The 24,387-nt window shown below is 29.1% G+C and overlaps 1 protein-coding gene across 6 annotated transcripts in view; it reads right to left on the bottom strand.

Moving 5' to 3' along the window:
* LOC105254397 (collagen alpha-1(XVIII) chain) overlaps positions 1-20,018 on the bottom strand; it is a 278,467-nt gene extending 258,449 nt beyond the window's left edge. For all 6 annotated transcript variants that reach the window (XM_025408815.1, XM_025408817.1, XM_025408819.1 and 3 more), the window contains exon 1: positions 18,549-20,018. In XM_025408815.1, the coding sequence (XP_025264600.1) occupies positions 18,549-18,556 (8 nt within the window). In that variant the 5' untranslated portion in view covers positions 18,557-20,018. The remainder of the gene's footprint in view (positions 1-18,548) is intronic.
* Between the last annotated feature and the right edge of the window lie 4,369 nt (positions 20,019-24,387).

The raw sequence follows: 24,387 nt of genomic DNA, 5'->3' as shown, positions 1-24,387 counted from the left end.
ATAACATGTGTGTATTTGATTACAAAGATGAAGCCTTCTAATTTCTAAATTGTGCGGAAAAATTGTGGCGATTGATATTTCTGTTCTTAGAAAAATATCATAGGCATCACTTTTCATAAACTTCAAAAATCATTAAAAAACATTAATTATGAAAAATTGTTTGATGAAATTATTATTCTATTGAATAATATTCTATTTAAAGCATAATCATTATTTTTATTAGTGTATAAAATAATTGTGGTTATATTAGTGTTATATTATAATTTTCAACTTTTTTTATTTTAAAATATGAGCTATCAATTTAACATTTGCAGTCTTTTTTTCAAATTTGTATAATATTTAATTATTAGTTAATGTAATAATTAAATATTTTTATAAAATATTAAAATGCAAGATAGAAATTTATAAAAATTATTTTTTTCTGTATTTATTTGACATTAAAATTAAAATCACAATGATATAATACTTATCATTCACTAATTATAAGCGAGGAAAAGGACTAACATGAATTTCTGATTTGCGCAATCTCGCGTTACGCGGTGTTTTATTTCCTTCGATAAGAGAGTATCACTACTTGTGCATGACATCATCGCAAGAAAGAGGAACTCTTTGCAGGAAAAAGTGGAATAAATCTCAATGCGGATGGAGAGTGGCCGTAAAAGAAAGAACGAAGGAAAACCACGGCGATAGCGTCGAGATAATAATCGACCGCTCGTTTGAATAATATATGATATAATATACCTCTTTATAAACGTATAAATTCTTCATCCTTTTATCTTTTGAATAATTTCAAAAGAATCGAGGCTAACAAAATCTTTATAAATACATGAATACTGCATGTTCATATGCATACAGTTTATAATGATACCTATTTGTATAATACAGATAAAATTAATTTATGTGTAATAATTATAGAAAAAAATTTAAATTTAGCAATATTATAATTTTCTGAAAATATTCATCAAAAATTTTATAATCTATTTTCTACACTGTTATTAATCTATAATTAAGTTTTTGGTATTAAGCTTTTATTGCAACATTGTCAATTTAATAACTTTAAATCAATAACTTCATAACAAATGTATAGAATTATTATTTTTTATTTTTATTTTAATAAAAAAAAATGTTTTATATAATTTGTTTTATATAATGTTATATAATTAACAATAAATGTATGCAATATGTCTTCCGTTTTTCTAATTAAAAGTAAATATTAGGATTAATAATAATTATATAATATTTAATAACATTAATTAGTAAGTTAATTAAGTCTAGTTAATTATTAGTAATAATTAATAATAACTGCTTAATAAAAATAAAAACAATTTCTGTATTAATAATTTTTTAAATATCTAACTACACGTACAATAATTTTTTTTTAACACATTAAGAAGAGCTCATAATAATAATAATGATCTTCATGTATATATAAAATCACCACAACCGCGGATAAAATAAATTACGCAACATTAAAATTATTTTGCAATATTAATAATAATGTAACAAATAAAGAGGAGAGAGAGCATCGTAGCATGAGCTCGTGCATATAAGTTTCGCAAAATCTTGGAGCTCGAATGCCGTTTACAAAAGCTACCGCTGTTGCACCATAAGTAAGCCTCTTTATAACAACGGGACGATTCACAAAATGAGAATGTGGAGGTCCTATCGTCGACGATAATGACGACGGATGACGACATTCCATTAACCCACTGGCCTGAGTAGCGATATAAAAGAACCGAGCTTGGTCCAATGAAAGCACGGAACACGTGTACTGGGTGGTGGTAGAATAATTAAGCGAAACGACAACGACGACGACAGCGTCGACGTCGAGGAGCTCGTTAATGAAGCGAGGACCCTTGCAAGTTGACGAAATTCACGGAAGAAACTTGGAAAGAATAGATGATTTCAGTGCAATATATACGGAAGAGAGGAAGTGCTGCTAATGAGTTAATCTTGCTTTAGAGTCGCTTGCATAGGATGAATGAATTGATTTACTCTAGAACTAAAACCAACTATCTAAATTTTTATTGGTAATCGCAAAATTTACAGATTTTCCCTTCATAATTAAAATTTATAATGTGTAATTAAAATTTAATATTAAAATTAATTTATAATGGAAAAAAGATTTTTTAAATTTATCAAAAATATATTCTCTCTCTCTCTCTCTCTCTCTCTCTCTCTCTCTCTCTCTCTCTCTCTCTCTCTCTCCCTCTCTCAAAGAATTTTTATTTCTTTAAAACTCCATATTACTAATGTAACGAAATTAAAAAAAAAAAAAAATATATATATATATATATATTTAATAAATATATATATGTGTATACATACATATATATATATATATATATATATATATATTTATATATTACACATATATATATTATATAATAATAAAATACAAAAGCTCGAAAAATAATTTACAAGCATTCGAGAGCATTGTTTATTAACTAAGGGCATATGCCAGAAATATTCGCACAGAAATAGAACTTAATCTTGTTTATAACCTCACATATCTATTATGTCAACATAATTTACGATGAAAAATTGCACGGATAGAAAGAAACAGCGTACACTAAAATCCATGCCGATCATTAATTTTCTGAGAAACCTCCATGACGCGTGAATACCACGCACAAACTTCATCTAGGAATACATTTATGCTTTATTTTACTTATACATTTAACATAACGCAAATATTTTTAATACATTTAATATATGCAACGATACTGAATCTATAAAAAAAATAATAAAAAATATAGAAAATTATGTAAAAATTTAAAATAAATTTTATAAAATTGACGCAATATAGAGTTATGTATATTTTTTATTTGTGTAATGTGTGGTTAATAATTTTGAGAGAGTAATTTTGAACGACATAAAGATATAAGCTCAAGCATAATAATTACTGAAAACTCCCGAAAAAAATAAAATCAGTGTCTTTATCGATGTTATATCTTCTAAAAATAAAAGCAAGTTGTGAGAAAATAAAGTCTCGATAATAAATCCGCTTTTACATATTTATAAGAATCGTCCTCATAAAATACCGGAGTCTCCTGCAATTTCAAAACTGTTTGAACTCATATACTAACTATTCAAAACAAATATAAATAAATCATAGGGAAACCAATATATTTATAATTCTTCTACACATTAATAGATACATATAATCTTTTTAATTTAATTTAGAAAATTTTCTACAACTAAAAAACGATAATTAGGAAAAATATATGTTAAAGAAATAATTGCAATCTTTTTATTCTACGTAGTTGAAGTGCCTTGTTAAACGAGTCTGCACATTTACTTCATTTAATAATGCTAAATATCAGTGGTGCTGAAATCATGATAATTATTTAGACGAGATGCATGAAATTTTGATAGACAATTATCCTTGATGAATATTTCGTCAGCAAGAAATATTATGCATACAACATCTATCTTAAATAGGAAAAGACAACATCGAGATGAAATTTTAAGTTGTGTCGATACACAAGTCAAGTTTATGCATCTCTCTTGCGACATAAAATTTATCGCGGAATTATTCTATTCAGAATTATTATTATCCACTAGTTGACTTTCAGATTATTATTACTAACTTTAGTAATGATATACTTAATATGTCATCTTATACGTACTGACATGTTATAAAAATTTCGCTGTTTCGATTCTTTCTTATTCTAAATTCTATTTTAATCTTTCTACTTTTAAAAAATCGCAAAATCCTAAAATATAATAATATATGTCTTTACTATATTTTACTTCATCTCTTAAATAGTTTTAATATAATGTAATAAAAAATTAGATATATATTACAAATATTTTTAAAATATTTAATAATTGGATTAATCAGATATAAGTAATTAATTTCGTCATTTCGTAACTTTAAAATATAACATAAAATAAAACGATGAAATATATATAAGCGAAAAAGTATAAACATTATCTATTTAAAATTAAAACTATTTGAAATAGTTTTATACTTTATCGAAAAAAAAATAGAAAAGAAAAAAGAAGAAAAAGAAGAGAGAGAGAGAGAGAGAAGAAAAAAGAGAGAGTGAAAGAGAAGGGAGAAAAAAGAGCAAAGAAGAAAAAAAAGAAGAGAAATTGTAATAGGAAGTCAATCTAAAACTATTTATATTCCCTTATTATTTAATTATCTTTCAAGTGCATTGTCATTCTATGAAACCGAAAACATATAGTATTGCTGATTGCTTTTTGAACATCATGGACATAAACTACACTGAAAAAAAGGATTGGTTATAATAATTCACAACTTGATAAATGTTACCCACTGCTGTGATGAGATAGTTTCAACTAAACGTATAGGTGATTAAGACGAAATAATTTAGTTAATCTTAATATTTAGTAGACTCAACTACGTGTAAAATATTTATAACTATTTTTTTTAATGTTTATAACTATCACTAAATATTTTATTATTATTATTATTATTATACTTATTGATAAAAACTAAATATTTCAAAAAATGTATTACTAAATGCTTCTCACAGATTTATTCAAATTTTTTTTGAATGCATATACATTGATATATGATGCAACTTTAATATGCCGCAAATGCAAATGATTTATTTCCGTAAAATGAGCATAATTTGTACCTCCTATTCTATTCAGCAACAAAAACATATTATCAAATCGTAATTAATCAACTAACTTGATTTAATAACAATATGTGTATGATTTTTAAATTCTCATCTCTTTAGAGAGATATATTTTTTTTATACTCCAATATTTTTTCTGTTACTTATATGTATTAAAGCAAATTTTACTTTTCTATTTATAACTCATTGTCGCATTCTATGCATAGTTATAATAAGCAAACAGAAAATGCGATCGTGGAAATTGTCATGGTTCAAAGAAGCGGAAGCGGATTATACGTTTGTGTTTCATCACTATTTTGCGATCACTGCGCGGCTGCGGAATCTCATAAATTTGTACGGAACAGATGGATGACAGAAAATAAAGAAACGAATTTATTTTCGTCTCCGAAACGACGAGTGAGTCGAAGAACGAACCTTGAGTTTAATTCGCTTTTGCAAAGAGCTCCATTTCTGGAACATTCTATTTATTCGTTTCTCCAAACGTGATCTTGAATACGGTGAGCTGTCTGTTAATATTAGTGTAATGTTCGTTATATTAGTGACTATGATTTCGTTAAGTGATAAAATTGGAAAGTTCTGCTTTAATATATTTCCAGCAGAAAAGTTAAAAATCGCAATTCAAGAGACAAACGCCTGTAAATATTCGATTTCATTTCTATACACCGATAATAAGAAAAAATTATACTTTTGCAACAATTTAAAGAAATTCTGTTCTGAAAAATATCAATATTCTGCTTGTGCTCTGACAATGAGGATCTCTGAGGAACTGAAAATTTAAAACTTTTGATGAATTTATTCTAATTCAGTCTAAATTTCTTACATTTTCTACATTTTTTATGTTTTTTCAAAGATGTGTTAGGATGAGATAAATCTTGAGAAAAATAATTAATTCAAGCAAAAATGAATTAAAGTCATGCCGCTGATAGAGAAAGAAAGAGAAAGAAAAGAATACGAGGAAACGCGTATGTTTGCTTGAAGATTCTTTCGAGCTATTCCTTTTTCTTCTCTCTGAAACAAGGTAAACTGTTAATGTTATAGACGGACGTCGTTTTTAAGGAAATCGTTTCAACAGATACGAATAAAATATAAATGATTAATGAGTATAATGATGCAAATAAACTTAACTATGTTTGCGAGTTTCTTCAAAATTATTACCACTTTTTTCATTTCCTTTAATTGATTAGAAAATCAATCGCTTTATGACATGAAAATTGGACCGGAGATTCTTTCATCACTTTCAAATTTTTCTTTTTTTATTGATTTGAAATTAATGCAGAAATGAGGTTTCTCTATTCGCTTTATTAAGATTTAAATTAAACTATTAAAATCTATCTTTATTAATGTAATTAAAAATCTATTGATATCGTTTATTGATATCTATTTTTATATAAAAGTTAATCGCAAATTGAGAAAAGGAATCTAAAAATGACAAACGTTTTCTCTATAACGACAATGTAACATGTAAATTGAATCATGAAGATGTAAGCCAATTTTTATATATATCGGAATTTTCAGTGTTTTCGTACCATAGAAAAGTTTAAAAGTAAACAATGATATCGCAGACCGCTTTCAGTATATTGCATTATATGTAAAAATATACTGAAAGAGAAAGATGAATTTAAGTAACTTTTACGTAGCTTTTAGCTCGCAAACTGAAATCTTCTTTCTTTTCAAAAGTAAAAAATAATATTAAAAGAAAAATAACATATTTTCTGATTTAGACTTAATTATAGCTATTTATAATTACTTACTGTTTGAACATGTGTGTATAATAATAAGTTAATATTCTCCTTCAGACATAATACAAGTATATACAATAAAGTCTTATTTATAAACTCCATTAGAACGAACTTATAATTCGCAGAATTTATTTCTTTATCGCATCGAAGAATAATATATAGTCATTGAGATATCATGATATAGCCATTAAGATACCGATTTAAGATCCCTTCTGAATTTTCTTTTAGAAATTTTTTCAAATATATACAATTGCATAATTAAGTAAATAAACTGCGAACAATAACGCACTGTTTTAGATATAAAAACGTGCGATATTCTAGAGCGATATTCTAGTGCGATATTCTAGTGCGAGTCTATAAATCAATATGACTTTATTAATGACATCATATTCTTATATTCACGATAAAATGGCGATTGACACAAATTTAAAACAATTGTGAGGTCGCAAATGGCAATTGTAAAACTTATATAACTTACATCTCATGAGATAAATAATTTGTAAAATAGTTGCAGAAGGGATATATAATTTTCAGTAAGATAAATTATTATTTATGTATGCATGTCAATTTCATATTGTAAAATTTATTTTTGTGAAATAAAAATTATTCATAAAGAATTATATATAAACTGAACGTTTGATAAATTATTAAAAATATACAATTATTTCAATAAAACATATTGCATTAAAAAATGGAAATATAAATAACATTTAATGATTATCAAAAACAGATTAATGAAAATAATAAAGTACAAATAAGATTTTACACATTAATATATCAGTCGTATTCGATTCTTATTTGAAATACATCAAATAAAATGTGTACCTCGATCGACAAAATCTTGTTATTTTAATGTTTAGTCCGAAATTCTAATGTTAAAATTTGTGCTGCTTCGTTGCAACAAGATTTTCAAAAGGGAACAAAATACGCAAAATTATGCAATATGTAAAATATGAATATTAAGTATCATTCTTATACGATTCAAACTGAGCGACACAATTATTATTATTCTCTAATTATTGAAACATGTAACGCTTGTCATATATTTTTAACATCAATCGCTCAGCAGGAAGTTAATAACGAACGCAATTAAAGTCGGGTCAAATCAACTGCATAATCAATATCTCTTTAATGAAATAAAACTGCTTCCAATTTGCGTGTAATATAACGGTTACATTTAATTTTCCTTTTAATCCCGGACATTTCGGGCAATTTATCGACGGCGGGAACCTTTTCGTCTCGTTGCCGCGAGCGACTTTCATGACGAAGGAAGGTGGAGAGGAGTATTATCTACGTGCGGTTCGCGGCCCGGTCCAGCAAGAGGGCAATAATTCAGCAACGATTGTAAAGAGAAAGAAAGAGAAAGAGAGAAGGAGAGAGAGAACGACGATCTCTTAAGCCGCCTGCGGCACGTTGCTATCTATAAACTGACGTTTAGAAACCGCGTGCACCTCGAGGCGATAATACGATGCTGCGCAAACGCGTCTCGAATGCCGGACCATAAAGACCCTGGCGACGAATAAAACGTGCTTTCGTACTCCGGTCGAATTTCAGGAAACCAGCCTTGCGCGTTTCGAATCAATAAAATAGTTCGTTATACGAATTCGTCACTCACGCGTACACATTTAGATCGATTCCACTGATTAAAATTGTGGTTTGGCATTTAAATATCTCGGATAAAAAATAATCTAGTCCCAATCGAGTTCCTCTCCAATGAAATTAATCAATTCGATGAAAATTTCAGTAGCTTTTCTTGACGCAAACTTTTATAATATGCACACATCCATAAAAGTGCTGACATTAATTCATGACACAATTCATTTTGAATACATTGTATTATAATATGTATTATACTTTCTTCTTATACTATTGTACTTTCTTCTATTTTTCATATAAGAAATAAGATAGGAAATCTACTTAAAATATTGTTCAATATGATAAAGTATACGCATTAATCTTTCTATTTCATCATAAATACACATCAAAAATTAAATGTATCACTAAGTATGTTTAGAATTAAAAAATTAGGATAGTTTGAAATAAAATTTAATTAGATTTCCTTAAAATAAATAAATTGGCCAAACGAATTAATAATCAATTTATTAAATAATATAAACTAGTAAAGAGAAAGAGACATTTTTATACATAAGAAATTTTGTTATATTCATAATTTCGCAATATTGTGAAAACTGGGATTTTACAAACGCTAATAACTATTGATTTTATTATGACTGCATGAATGTGAACAAATTGATTGCAATTGCATATTGTTGAGAATATCGAAAGCGCTTCTACGAAAAAATTGTGAAAAATTAACAAAAATTGAGAAAAATTAACAATTTCATGTATGCAGAAAAATTGAATTTTATGTTTGAAAATATAGTATTCACATACATACATACAAACACACACACAGAAGTAGTATTTTATATATTTATTCATATTTTTTAAAAATCTTTATATGTAATATTCTTTATTAATAATAACAAAGTAACACAAGTTGACTAGTGCACATTCGAAATGAAAAATTGTTAAAATATACAACTTCTGCAATGATGACTTCTCAACATATTGTTGCGAAAAGAAAAGATAAAAAGAAAGAAATTTATTCCAATTTTTTTTCTTCTTCTAAAGTAGTGATATTAAATACGCATCAAGCAAATAAAATTTTTCTGATTTACTATTAATTTCTTCAATATTGTTAAATTATTTTATTGTTAAATTACGCTCTTTATTCCTTATCATATTTATGGAATAACGCATATCAAAATAACAAAAAGAGACAACAATAAACTTTGATGCTTTTAATCAAAAATTTAGCGCTCTTTTTAAAGAGCGTATAAAATAAAAATTACAGCATCTTTAAAGTTTTTGCAGAATATTAAAACAGTTAATTTAGAATTATATCATTTTCATGTTATCACGCGTGTTGAGAGAGAGATTTCTTTAAATTATCTTAAACAATATGAACTACATCATTTCTTTTATCTTTTCCTATTTTTGTTATTTTTTTAAAAGACATCAATATAACATGGTCGAATTCACTCTGATACAATATGCGTTCGATCGTTCATATTGCTCGCAGCAAAACGCATATGCAGAATCTCCTACATGTGGAACATTGCCTTGCTATTATCGTGCAAGCTTTCACGAAGGGGTTTACTGTTATCGGACGACCTCTCGCCGATAGTATTTGCGCTCGTATGCGTAGGTGGTGAGTAATACGATAATTGGAAGGAGACGAGACACTGATTAATACGCACATAACAGTGTCTCCTATTCCACTACGTGAACGCAAACTGGTTTAATTTCGACAGTACTCCATCCTACTCAATAGCCTCTCCTATGAAATCCTTCATCTCTCAGAAATTCAGGAACATCGGAATGCAAACGCGAAGTTAATCTGCTTTTCTCTCTCTTATCCCAATATAAAGTATTTACTTGTATAAAAGCTCTTATGTAAACTTGGCTTTATTATATTATAGATGTGAAAAAATAAAAAGAATATTAATAACATTTTATTCATTTCAAAATGCATTTAAGAATTTTTCAAGTCCATCAATTTTTCAGGAAATAAATTGTTCATTTTTATAATATATAACTCTACTAATTATCATGTTATTTTTCATGTCAATATTGAATTTTCCAAGAAAAACATATTAAAAAAATAAGTTTAAACTTAAAATTTGAATATCACGTCTTATATTAATACTCTCCATGTCATCTTTATATTATATATATATATATATATATATATATATATATATATATATATTATATCTTAATTATATGTATATATGTTAATTAAAGAAATTAATATATATATATATATATATATATATATATATATATATGTATATATGTGTGTGTGTCTGTCTGTGTGTCTTTGTTTTATAGTACAATATTCTTTATATTCTATATAATTCTATATTACAATATTATACATTTTTTCGATTATAACAAATTCGATTCGATTTTAACAAATTAATTTCATAACTATTTACTTAGTATTTTTACTATGTATTTACTCAACTATTTAATAACTTTATAAACTATTTACCGCTATTTTGAATGCCAGTGCTTATATTAAACATTAGAAATAAGCAGATTTATATAATAAGGAAAGATCGACATTGAGATGTACTATGTCAATTGAAGTTCTTGCTTCGGATTTCAGCTTTGGAAGCCCGCAGAGAGACATGTCACAATGTGGAGTGGAAGGCTGCCAAGTGGCTAACTCGGAGTTCTCTCTTTCTCTTTGTACCCTCAACCATATTCTGGTTCTCGAGAGAGAATACGTGAGGCAATCCCGTTTACGGCCATATAGCTAATATGAAAATTCTTTTCTGGGATTCCCTAATTTTTAAATGCAAATCCAATTCACAAAAATGAAAAAAACAAGCAAAGATAAAAAAAGAATATCTCACTCTAATATTTTCCCTTTCATTTGTAACTCATGTCATATTGTAATGATTAAATGAGTGTAAAGATATTTTTCTTATAAAAATTTTAGATAATTATATTTAAATATAAAAAAAGCAATAACAGTTTTTGTTCAATAATTACCGACTTACATTTTTTATGATATTAATGTTATTTTTATTTAATATTATCGTAAATATTGAATGATGTTCATTTCAGTATAACAATTTTTATACACATATTTCAACACACTCCACTTTCTATAAAAATGCATTTTTATCAACACACCCCACTTTGTATAAAAACGCATTTTTATCAATTTATTTATATCTATTTAAAATTTATTATATATAATAGCATTAATAGTTATCTACATAGGATTTGATCGTGACGATTTATTTGATAAACGTGAGTTGTAAATTTTGGACACCTCTGAACTTTACCCAGAACTCCTTCACATCGAAATTCACGTCAAACTTCGCGCACCGCAATAGCCTGCGATTGAGTACCGTGATAAACCAAATTTATGCTCCTCCGAGACGATATGTCTTGCCCTATTGTCTCGACAATGAAACAAGTCACTCAAGGCAGTATTATCCCTCAAAGGATGAACATAAATTCGATCCTTATCCGCATCACGGAAATCGTAGATCACGATCTAGCGGTGAGCTGCGCACAGAGGAGCGCATTTAGCCGGTTATATTAAGCGAAATTTATAAAGGATTCTATCTTCACACATCTCTCTCTCTCTCCATTTTATCCTTTCACATGCTACACTTTCTCGTTTCTTTGAAAATATATATATTACATAATTACGAGAAGAGTATCTAATATAAAAAAGTTTAACATACATAATATAATAATTACTTAAAAATTAATAATAAAATTAATTAATGACGAGTCATCAGAGGATAATTTTATAGAATTTTGTGCTCGCTGTTTCTTATCTAATAGCTTGCTTTTGTACGCGTAAAAATAAGTCCAATGTTTTAGCACTCGTAGTTATTTTTAAAATAATAAAATTATAGTTTTATTTATCGCAAATTTTCGATTTGATCCAATCATATATTTATTAAGTTCTCCAATCATATATTTATTATAGTTTTATTTATCGCAAATTTTCGATTTGATCCAATCATATATTATATATTTATTAATAATTAATTATTTCGTTCAGAAAGAGGTACAATTAATGCCATAAATATTAGCTCTTTCGAATATCAATGTGGCGATTAAAAAACGACACAAACGGATGCTCTTGCGACGTGTCTCACGTGCCACGAAGTTCTCGTAACTTATTTTCGAGAAAAAGAGAATGTGGACTAAACCGCATGGGCTAAAACTTTCTTGTTAATGCCTGCTGCGCTTTAACCGAAACTTTGCACGTACGGCGATATTTTCCAATTAGACACGTATGCGGTCTCATTATCTCGTTATCAGTATTACTGAAGGCAAGGTTACCGACGAGAAAATCTTGCGGCGAAACTCACAGTGATCCCGCAATAATTACTTGCTTCTCTCTTAGTTCCGTATTACATTCCTTCCTACTTATATAAGAAAATGTGTTCCCGACAAAATGTCTCGGCTAAATTTTAAGTTAATCAGTTAAGGAATACGAATTTACTAGTATATAATTATACAAACTAACTGATTGAAATGCTTAAGCTATTTAAATTATTTTCCTGTTGAGCAACAAAACTCAATTAATTTATTCATATTAATTAAAGATTAATATATTTGATGTTTATATTTGACGTTTAATGTGCTTAACGCACATTTTACTGTTTAATTATTTATTATTTAATGACGTTGCTTTGTCGAATCAATTGCACGTTTTCTAAAAAGAAAGAAATTAATTTTCTCATTTGTTGCATAAACTTTTAATCTCTGTGAAATATTTTAATAGTATTTCACGGTATTCTAATCGGAAGACGTTGAAAGTTACAGTAAACAGGTTATATCCTTGCAATCAAAAGCGCATGGAAAATCACTCGTCTGTAAAGTGTGGGATTTATTCATAGTGAAGGCAATTTTACACAGTAGTTGGAGTAAATTCTCTCTCGTACCCAATGAAGATACTTTTAAAGATTCATTCTCAATTTCGGCGTCGCCGTTCGTCGCCGTCCTTTCGCACGCGAAATTAAACTACAATAAATTCCCTTTAAAATGCGACATCCGTTACAAAACGTCGCACCGCAAATTCTGACCACATTTTCAATCTCGTTGGAGTGTCTGAAACACAATTCCAAGCGATGCCTGAATAACAATTGTCACGGCACGCACCAAAAATATCGGTATGTTGTGCGGAATGAAATTACCGTATTTTGCGTAAAACACTTCAAATTGCGAATAATTTATTTTCAGTGTAAATACGATTAGATTTATTTCTACAAATTCTATCAGAAGTATAGCAAACTTTTGTTTCTTTTTATCCCTCAAACTTTTACATATAAAATATGATTTTTTTATTTTTGTTATATATACATATGTTATGTAATTTATTATTAAAATTTTAATTTTGTGTGTATTATTAATCTAAAAAATTCAGTATAATAAATAAAAATATTGAATTTTTTATGAGATATTTTGAATTATTATTTCTGCTGTATTTATTATATTAAAAGGGATATTTTGAATTATTATTTCTGCTGTATTTGTTCTATTAAAAAGATTTTTTATAAACCTTACTTATTTTCTAATTTTTGTTTATTTTAATAAATAAGTGGAAAGAAATTTACTTCGATTATTATAAAAATTGATTAGAAATAAATCTCATACAATGAGAAATATATTTGCAGGTTTAATTTAATGTAAATTAAGTTTAATGTTTTATGATTATTTTGCTTGATTGCAAGCATACCTTTTTTTAACTGTCATTTCATGTAAGAGTAACTATCTCTCTCTGAAAGAATAAAAACTAAAAAACTCTAAAGGTATCTAACATTTATTTTGTCAAACAAACGAGCAGAAATATCATTATCTTTACTTCAATGTTATTAATCATCATATTCAAATAAAAACAAAACTCAGAAAAGCCAGAATTACGGCAAACAATAACAATATTTCTTATAAAACCAGAATTTATTCTGTACCCAGAACGAGCAATTCGTTAAACTGTGAGCATTTTTGTAATACTAATATTTTCTGTCATCGCTCCTGAGTGAACAATCATATTTTTTGTGGAGAAAAGTACGTCTTCTATATCTTATATATAAAATAGAAAGAGATATATATTTTGTATCATTAAAATATGATTATAATTATGTGTTTCTTACAGAAACTATTCTCATGTACATCCTGTAAAATAAAAAAATGTCAGAATTAACTCGCAGAAAAATTCTTTCCTTTAAAAATAGTAGAATTCAATAAGAACAGAGAGATTCCTTCGTGGACGGCGGCGAATTATATAAAGAGCGTTATTTTTCATGGCAGTAGCAACATGTACATACGCACGAACATTTCGCCAGAATCAAGACTACTGGCGTTCTCGCATCTGAATTGCTTAATCTAAACTCGCACTAAAGCCTCGTGCACGAACGCAATTCCATTAGTAACAAATCTTTGCCGCGAGACTCGTTCTTCGGTATGGAAATCGTCGGCGTTTTATCGTGTTCTTCGCGACGCAAAGCGATGCAGGATCAAACCTCGGCTATGAATGTTACTTGAATCTCTTTCTAAGAGCAATTCTTTCTGCCATGAATTTTAATTTTATTTTATCCGCGTAATAAATTGATTTGTTAAAGAAAGTCATATATTGTTTATATTATATATTATATATATAATTATACTGATTAAAAGTATTGTATCACTTAGAAAAATAAAGAAGAGTTGTTTCTTAATGAAAAATATAAACAATATATATATAATTATATATTATACATTAAATTATATTTTACTGCTACTTTAATATCGTAAAAATAAAACACTAATATTTCCACAGTTTTAAAAGAGATTATAACAGGAGAAAGAAGTCATTTATAATTAACACAACTATATTGAAAAACATCGATAATATAATCTATTTCTCAAAAACCGAATAGTAGATAATGTATATTCTTTGTATTTTATGAATATGAGTAAAACAAGGGGAAGAATAAAAAATTTAATTATTTAGTTTCTATACGTATTGAGAGTAATATTTTTGATCGATATTGTGTATATACATAATATTTTTTTTAAAGATTTTATAATATATTTAAAAATTGTCAAAATCGAATGTGAGTAAAATAACATTTGTTACACAAAGTGATTGTTCACAAACGTATCTACGAAGGCGATATTCGCTGCAAACATATTTTCTTTTGCCTTTTGACCTCGCATCACATTTGTTTCATCACGCATTTTGCACTCGACGTTTATTTCGCCTCACGCCTTTTATCGTCGGATTTGCGTCGTCAAGGAAAAGTAATTTGTTCCTTATCGCGTAAAACATAGAGGCGGACTTGGTGGGCTCTTTTCGCGGAGAGAAACACAGCGATATGAATACAACGACCGAAGCAAATAGTTATTTCTACCTTCGAGTTAGCGAGTGGATATCACGAACTTTCAAGGTAATTTCAATCCTGAATGATGCTATTTCAAGATCTGTTGTTGTACGACAATCCTTCTCCCGCGATTTGTATTTCGGAAGCCTCATTAAGATGTGAATTCTGAGAAAGATTTATTAACATTTGAAAGTATACAATTTTTTATAAATATATTTATTTCTTTGATTATGACACATTCGCGTATTATATAAAAGTGGATTCTCTATGGTTTTTTTAATCAAAATTTAGAACCAAAAGTTTTGAAGATACCGAATTCAAATATGACGTTATGTAAAATTCTACATTCAGAAAACGAGATAGATTAAAATTTTTAAAAACTTAAGGAATTAATTATCAATAAATAAATGATGTTAATAAACTATAAATAAACTTACAAATGAAATTAAACTTTCAATATATTCACCATAACATAAGCTACAAGGCTACTGATTTTAATGTATTAACAACTAACACTAATATTACAGATAGTAATTAATTAATTACAGACTATTGCAATATTTATACGTTATCGCTTCAACCATTAAATATTATTAAAATATAACTAACGATCAAAAAAGACAGAATTCTCTCTCTCTTGCCCCTCCCCTCCCCTCTCTCTCTTCGTGAGGTTTACATATTACTTACAAATATCGTTTTGTTATCGCGCATTTTTTTTAATTTTTCCCGAGGATAGCCCAAGTTGCAATAGCGATGCGGATGAAAATTCTATTCCGGTGTTGAACAACACGAAATTGAGCAACACGAAATTTCGCGTGTCGGTTTACGAGGCACGCTATACGTGCGTTGAATACGACACTAAAATGCGACACACCGAATCGCTTCGTGAACATACACACTCTGCGAGGATTAACACATGTCGCGGCAATCCTCTCTTTTTTTCATTAAAAAGAAAAGCAGCTCACTGAATTGTGCCGATTATCCGAAAAACGTTGATTGGTTCGAGCGTAATTATCTAATTAAATGCAACGAACAATGATAGAACAACTGTTTGAAAATACATCCAGAGATGTCATGTTAAATATAAATTACTGCGTTTTTATATTAAACTAGGAGCTTCGGTAAAAGATTTATCTTAAAGTGATGCTGTAATATTTGTATCATGACTAATTTTTTCCATTAGAATTTTTAAAGAGGACAATATTTGTGACGCATTGTGTACAGTTAATTATAAAATCATAAGTTTGTTATTACATCTGAAATATTTCATAATTATACACATACGAAATTTCACAAGTTGTAAAATGTATACATACGTGTACCATAGTTGTGAATGTACGAGGTCCATTAAAACTTTAAATTATGATGTTGAAAAGGCAAATTTCTACCATTCTTGGCGGCATGTATATTTCACGAAATATCCACCTGTGTACTTTCGATGTCGAGAATTTATTTTCACTGAATAAAAATACCAAAATTTTACAAGTAATAATTTGTCTCCCTCTCTAGAATATCTATTGTTGATATGGTTGTACTTGTTACGATAAATAATAGTCATACTTAAAGTCATATTCGACATCGTCTCCTACGTCTATTAAGAATCATCAGCTCGTGAGAATATCTATGTCTAATTATTACGAATACAGAATATGGCTGGGTTTCAGAAATCCAATTCTAAAGATCTTATAAAGATTTTTCTATCTAACATAAAATATTCTAAAGATCATTCTAGTTCGACACGACAAAAATATTTCAAAATTATCTCGTGTTTTCACATTTAATTATTTTTTAATTTCTTTATTGTCACGCAATATATAATATTTTCTTATTATTTAATGTTTATATGCGTGTACATCATATGTATGCACATATGTGTACACACACACACACACACACACATCATATATACACAAGATTCGAAATATTATATATGAAATCCTATATATTATATAATATAAGAAAAGGATGAATTCTTGTGCAAAGAGTAAATCGAAAATGTGCAGAATAAATTTTATAGAATAAATGTGTAGAATAAATTTAAATCTATCTACTTGAGAATCTGCCACATTTATTGTAAAATTCTTACAATGATTGATTTCGGAAATAAATTATTTTAGATAGTTTTAGATGGATAATTTTAGTACGAATTGTTATGTAAAATTGTTGTGTAAAATATGATTATGCGATTATGTAATTATCTCATATACGTTTATATGAATAATAAAATAACAACGTGCACAATATGAACTATAAATTTGCACGTACAAAAAAAAATTGCCTAGGAAAATTGGAATAAATTTTAGTGGTAAAGAGTTAATAAATCGTCGAATTAGGAATTACGTTGATTGTAATAGGGCCGGTGCAACTATCTCTACGGCAGTAGTAACTCTGTTCTCTCGGCGCGATGAAAGAGGATTTGCTCATCTCTTTCCGTGTCTCGTGTATGCGATCAGGGCGGATTTGAAGCGTGACATTTCCCCGTGTATACTGCACACATGCGGATACATTGCGAGCCCAGGTGTGCAGAAAGCGGATTGTAGGCAATAAAAGCGCAGTAAAATCTGTTTTGTAGCTGCATTCATAGATGTATGACAAACGCAGCATTGTCTTTGAAAACAATCAAAATGTGGCATCTAATCGTGAAATATAAATCGTGAAGAAAACGCAATAAATATGACTAGTGAACAATATCTTACAACGATAATAATATTATAAATGCAATAAATAAATCTTAATTATCAAAACAAACATATTATTATAAATATATGAGAAAAAATACAGCTCTCTTGAATACCATTCGTGAAAATGCATCAGCATAAATAAAATAAGAAAAAGATAATTTCCTTAAAAGAAAAAAAAACACATATATATATATATATATATATATATATATATATATATATATATATATATAACTAGTGTCAGTCGCGTTACTTTGTTTTAAAAATTATTTATAGACATTTGCATCTTGATTGAAAGAATTTTTGCTAAATTTCCAATCAATTTAGATAGTCGCCCTGGCTTCGCGTTTTCTTAAACTTTACAAAACATGATCTTCTCACGCTTTCAACCCTAGCAAAAACCAGCCATCGAGTTACGTCAAAGACTTAAAACCGGAAATCACTAACACCAGCGTTGCTTCTCTCGGCCGAACGGGGTCTGCCTGTAGCTTTCGTTCGCTCTTCGTTTACCTTTTAATTCATTCCTCCTTACTAATTACTACCTTCAGCTAAGCCTTGAGATTGCACAAAAAGCCAACCTAATTCCTTCGCTAGTTTTCTACTCACCTAGGCATATTGAATCATTCCATCGGCGTGACAGATAGTTGGATCACTGGCTCTTCTTCGCCCCCGGAAAAATGAAGAACAAAGTCGCTGCAGCGATTAAATAGATTGATTAAAAATCGCCTCTTTATCCCTTCGAACACTTGCGCGTTCTTTACGGTAATCGCTCGTAAGTTTCGCGTCGTGGATACTTTGCACCGATGGTGGCGCCAATTTCCAAGGTCGGGCCCGCAAGGTCACAAGGTCCTCTTCCGGACCAGGTGCCGGCCGGTGGCGATCGGAAACGACGATCGGGTCGAATCGCGCGCGTGCCGTATCGAGCGCGAGTCTCGGCCGCGCGTGCTTGCCGACCTGCTTGCCCCTTCCTCTTCTGCTCCGTTGTCGTCTGCGCGTCTCTCGTCCCCCGCGAGGGGGATCCTTGTCACACACGCGCGCGATGCCTCACGACGATCCGCGCCACAGTCCACCACTCACTGACAAGAAGATCCCCGCCGTGACACTTGCTACTTCCTTCTTGATTTTTTCCCTCCTCTCCCTCTCCTCCTATTCTCCTTCTCTGCCGCCTCCTTTGTAGCTCCCGTTGTCGCCTCTCGACGTAGGGCTTGTTGCGGCTCTAGTCGTCGTCCGGAGCGCGTATCAGGAATGTACGTGATGCTGCGTCAAGTTGCTCCGATTTCATCAGAGACGAGAGTTATGATCTCCGGTTTCTTATAATATCTCTCTGCGATGTTTAAGCGGTCTGTTTGATAACTGTTCGGACAGTAGTTGATGCCTGTTCTAGATCCGCCAATTCTGTCACGAGGAACGGAGGAAACTGTTATTCGAGAGAACTTGACAGCTGAAGAGAAACGTCGCGCGTGACGGTGACATGCGATTATGCGACATGTATATCACGATGACAGTTGTAACTGCACAAACTCGTGTTCACTACTGAATCCATCTTTGTGTAATTTTTCGAATGCTAGTCATTCGAGTATATTCTTTCCCCTTTCATCGATATTTTATTAATAATGATGATATTTCAAAGTAAAATGCTTTTCCGAAGAAATATTTTTTATCACAAGTAACAGTTGTGTCTATTTTGTCTCGTTGCGCGCTGAAAATGATTCTGTTTTTCTCTTTCCGCACTACTGAATTAACGTATTTACCTTTCCCGTTTATTCCTCACGGACACTTTTCTTTCGGCTCGATCACGGAGCTTTATTGCAATCCACTCTTCGGTATCGTTAACTATGATGCTTTCTTTCAAGATGTAGCCAAATATCTGCTCTCTTCGTGTCCTTTTTATTGACTTTCGATATTATTTCAGTCGCTCTTACAGAGTACTCATGCAATGAGTCTCGTTCGAGAGGAGTACCGAGTGAATACCACTGCGAACGATTGCATCGACACAACGGAATAGCAGAATCAGTGGCGGCTGATTCAAATTCACTCCCCACGTGGCGGCGACGGCGTCGTCCCCGAGACTGCCGCCGGTACGACGCTCGGCGCCGGTCAGAGCGTCGCCATCTCACGGCTCGCTAGCTAACTATTTTTACCGCCGCGGTTCTCTTCAAAAATATCATCGCTAAGATTCTCTCTCTTTCTCTCTCTTTCTATCCATACACAGAAAAAAAGGACATTCTTGTTTTGAAAATATATTTAGTTTTAACATGGAAATCTTGAAATGAGATTATATTGCGTTAATTAAGAAAAATATAATTGATTGAATAATTGCTTACTTGAATGAAGCCATTCTATATAGTTCAATCAAGAAAAATATATTCTTATGATTTAAGATTTAATTTTCTTGAATGGAAAAGAAACAATTTTGGATAGAAAATAACATTTTTAAATCAAGCAATATAATTTTCTTAAAAGGTTATAATTTTCTTAAAGTAGAATTAAATAATTATATATTCTTGAGATGACAATTACAATATTAAAATAAGACTATAATATTATTGGAATTTATAATTATTAAATTCTTTTAAGAAGATTATAAATTGTTGCGTATATGAAACAATGAACGCATTAGTTTAAGTATATAAGTTTTGATTTGACACTTATTTTTTTCTGTGTAATTAGTATTTGAAGTGCACCAATAAAATAAAAGTATTGTATCATCACTTATAGAAACAGGTAACTCATTTTAATTAACAAAAACAAATATAATATGTTACCAAATTATAGTTTGTTACTCTTATTTTAATATTGTAATAATTAAATTAAAAATTCTAATAAATAATAACAAATAAGAAATATTAAATTCTTAATTCTTCAAAATAACCTTCCTTTACTTTCTATACTGTCGCATTCTATACTATCGCTTTTAGCATTCTTAACAACGATTTTTTTTATGACGATTGTAAATGTATTCACAATAATTTCTATTGTGAAAAAATTTAAAGTTAAGTAAAGTCGAGTAGTGTATATATATGTGTCTGTATGCACATACCTTAGTAATACAGCCAAAAACGCATTTTTTTATGCTCGCAGCTCATTGATTGTAGAAGTCACTTCTTTTTAATCAAAAGGCATATTGAGTCTTAAGCATGACAAAAATATAATCATGTTCATTAGGTAGCTGTAAACCTTCATCTTATTTTTTCGACGGCGTTTTCTGGCCTCCATGTAATGCTCCCTGATATATTAGAAGACATCAGCATTTTCAGACTTAATAAATGCTTTCGTTTTTTTCTCAAAAGAGACTTTCCACAACATCTACAACGCAATGGACGCAATGGATGCATTGGAATATATCTGAGCACGAGACCTGGCTACTAGTATTCGATTGCATCGTCTCTGTGAGACTAAGTGCATGAAAAGAACGCTTTCAAAGAAATACGTTGTTGTGAATTCACAACTTAGAATATTCACCGAGGCAACGAAGTTGCTTCTGCACCCGTGAGGGAAATATATGTATGTTATGTTTACGTCGGTCATTGCTCGAAGAATTATCGAGTCTTTAAATCTAAGATAATACTAAAAGAAGATATCACAAATCTTTAAAAACAGGAGAAAGAATAATTTTCCTACCAAAGGATTTTAAGGCTAACACAGTCTCTCCTGCACACCCTACAGAAAAACTCTCTTTACAACTTTTGATCAAGATTTCATAACAAATAAATTAAGGATGTTTTGTACCTATTTGAAAAATATTGAGAATTTAATGAAAATTGTATGTCCTTACATATGTTTAGAATCTTCAGTACAATTTTTAAATCGATTCACTAAAGCGATAACAAGTTATAAGGATTTTAATTTGTACCGAATTAACATGTGTTCTTCTGCAAAACGTATAACCACGTCGATTCAAATAACAAAAACATGGAAATAATATTCAGAATTTGTTTAAAATTTGCAAAAGTTTAGATACAGAGGAAATATTTGGTCAAATAATATTATATAAGTACTAAACCTAACTGGTTAAAAAGATATTAAATATAATTTAATGAAGTTAACCATGTATCTGTCACAAGGTGAAATTCTCTGCCAAAAGTTAATCATTTCGATTAACAAAATTCGGAATATTTCAGTAAAAACGCAATAAATATTAAAAAATACATCTCTGTACTGTAGCTAAAATCAAATTGTAATATTCCATACAATTTCTTACTCAAAATATACCAAAATATATTCGTCAATATTGATTTTCAGCTACTTTTTGCTGGGATTGTACATACAAAACATCCTTAAGCCACATTTGCACTGTAAAAAAAGGAGTTCAAAAACCAAAAATGAACCCTCCTTTTAGTTATAAATCAGAATAAAGGTTAGATTATATCTTTCGAAAATAGGATCCCACCGTTGAGGGGGAATTCATTGTATTCATGCTTGTATTTTGCAAAACCAAGCGAAGTTTACTCTCAACAAAGATTAAGATTAGATGTATATAGAATAAATTGTGTTTATTAATGATATCTATTGTTTATTAATGATATTTATTAGTCATAAAATTTTTAAATATTTTTTCAATATTCTCTCTCTCCACTAAAAATACTATCGAAATTTATTTTTACATTATGCCAAAGTTATGGGAATCGTGCCAACAAACATATATATATATATATATATATATATATATATATATATATATATATCAGAGAGAAGACTGCAAGATGTCATGCCTGCTTTTAGATGATCCCTGAAAGCGATACTTCCTCTATGGACATTGAAAACAAGGACATGAACTACACAGCCAATGTCTATGAATATTCTCAGAGGGTAATATATAATGTGCACAATTTCTGGTTTTGTTCTGTACTATGTGCGAAATGCCGGTAGCACCACTGCTGTAACAAGATACTTATGTATGTAAATTGATAGTAAATAAATTATTCAAATAATAAATAAATTATTCGCGAAAGATACTGTAATATTCAAAGATGAAATAAATATTTTTCTATATTCATTGTCATATTTATATCTTTTTATTTACAAAACACAAAATGCCTGCTGTGGGATAAAAACATTTTTAACCGTATTTCTATAAATCTTCATAATTAGCAGTAAACTGATCTTTGATATTTATCAATCATTTTCTTAATTATTTAAAAATTTAAGTATTAATATATGTATAGAATTTGTCAAATTAACTCTGATTGTCAAATAATCACTGATTCTTCTGCAGTTTTTATAATTAAGACTCGAAAAATATAGATGTTGCAAAATATTTTAAGTCTCTTCCTTTATAAAACATAAAGTATTCATATGTTCCATTCTAATATAGCTACTATTATTTAAATAATTTTATTATAATTTTCATACCAGCATACTTTTATGATACTTTCATGCCTAATACTTTATATAATACAATATACTAAATTATAAAATTTAATATAATTACAAAATAGTATTACTATTAATAAATAGGTTATATGCATACTGTCTTTCAGTTTCCAATCACTATGCATTTCTATCCAATATATTCTCTTTTTCGAGTTCTTGCATTATTATGGTTTATTGTATTCCTTTGTATTAACATCAAAAATTATCATCACTTGTCATACTTGTCTCTTCCTAAAAAAATTTTAATGATCATCTAATAGCTCCTAACAATCCTTTTTTTTTACATTATTTTATTTTTGATGATCACCTAATAGCCCTAACAATCCTTTTTTTTTTTACATTATTTTACTTTTCTATTTATTTTTAGTTTACATTATTTATTTAATTTATTTTACTTTTTGTTTTTTTAATTTTAAATAATTTTTTCTTTGACAAATTTGACTGATTTTATTACAGGCATCGTCAAAATAATGAGATACCGAGGCATTTATTATTACTTTAGACGGCACACTTTGTAATTGACTCCAATATAAAACCTTTTATTATTGTTTTTTCACATTATCACATTTGCGCTGAAGATGGTCCAAAAATAGGGTCGAAACGTTCGCTAACTTTTCTTTATAATTTGTTCCATACTTATTTGATTGTATAATAAATAATTGTGTTATAAGATCGACACTTATTGCGACTCATATTGCCATTAAAACTGATTTGTTTAATTTTATATTTCGTGTCTTATATTTTTTTAATTAATTACAATTATCGAAATATTTATTAATCTGTTTTCCCTAATATTATTTAAACCTACATTTCCTGATTTTTTAAAAGATACATAATATATTAATCACCTAAATTCATCACATACAGCCCTAACAATCCTTTACTTCTTAAAAGGAATATTAAAAAATCTTAACAATCACCTGATAGCCCTAACAATCCTATTTCTCGATTAAATTATTCGAGTCTATCTCTAATCACGTACATTTTAAATTATGTGCCCTAATTACATTATCTACCGTATGCCCTAACCGCGTGAATAAATGTCCGACATTACGTGTTATTGTACGAAATC

The sequence above is a fragment of the Camponotus floridanus genome, unplaced genomic scaffold (assembly GCF_003227725.1).
Source record: "Camponotus floridanus strain SB8 unplaced genomic scaffold, Cflo_v7.5 scaffold23, whole genome shotgun sequence".
Taxonomy (NCBI): domain Eukaryota; kingdom Metazoa; phylum Arthropoda; class Insecta; order Hymenoptera; family Formicidae; genus Camponotus; species Camponotus floridanus.
This window is presented reverse-complemented; position numbering and strand designations above follow the sequence as displayed.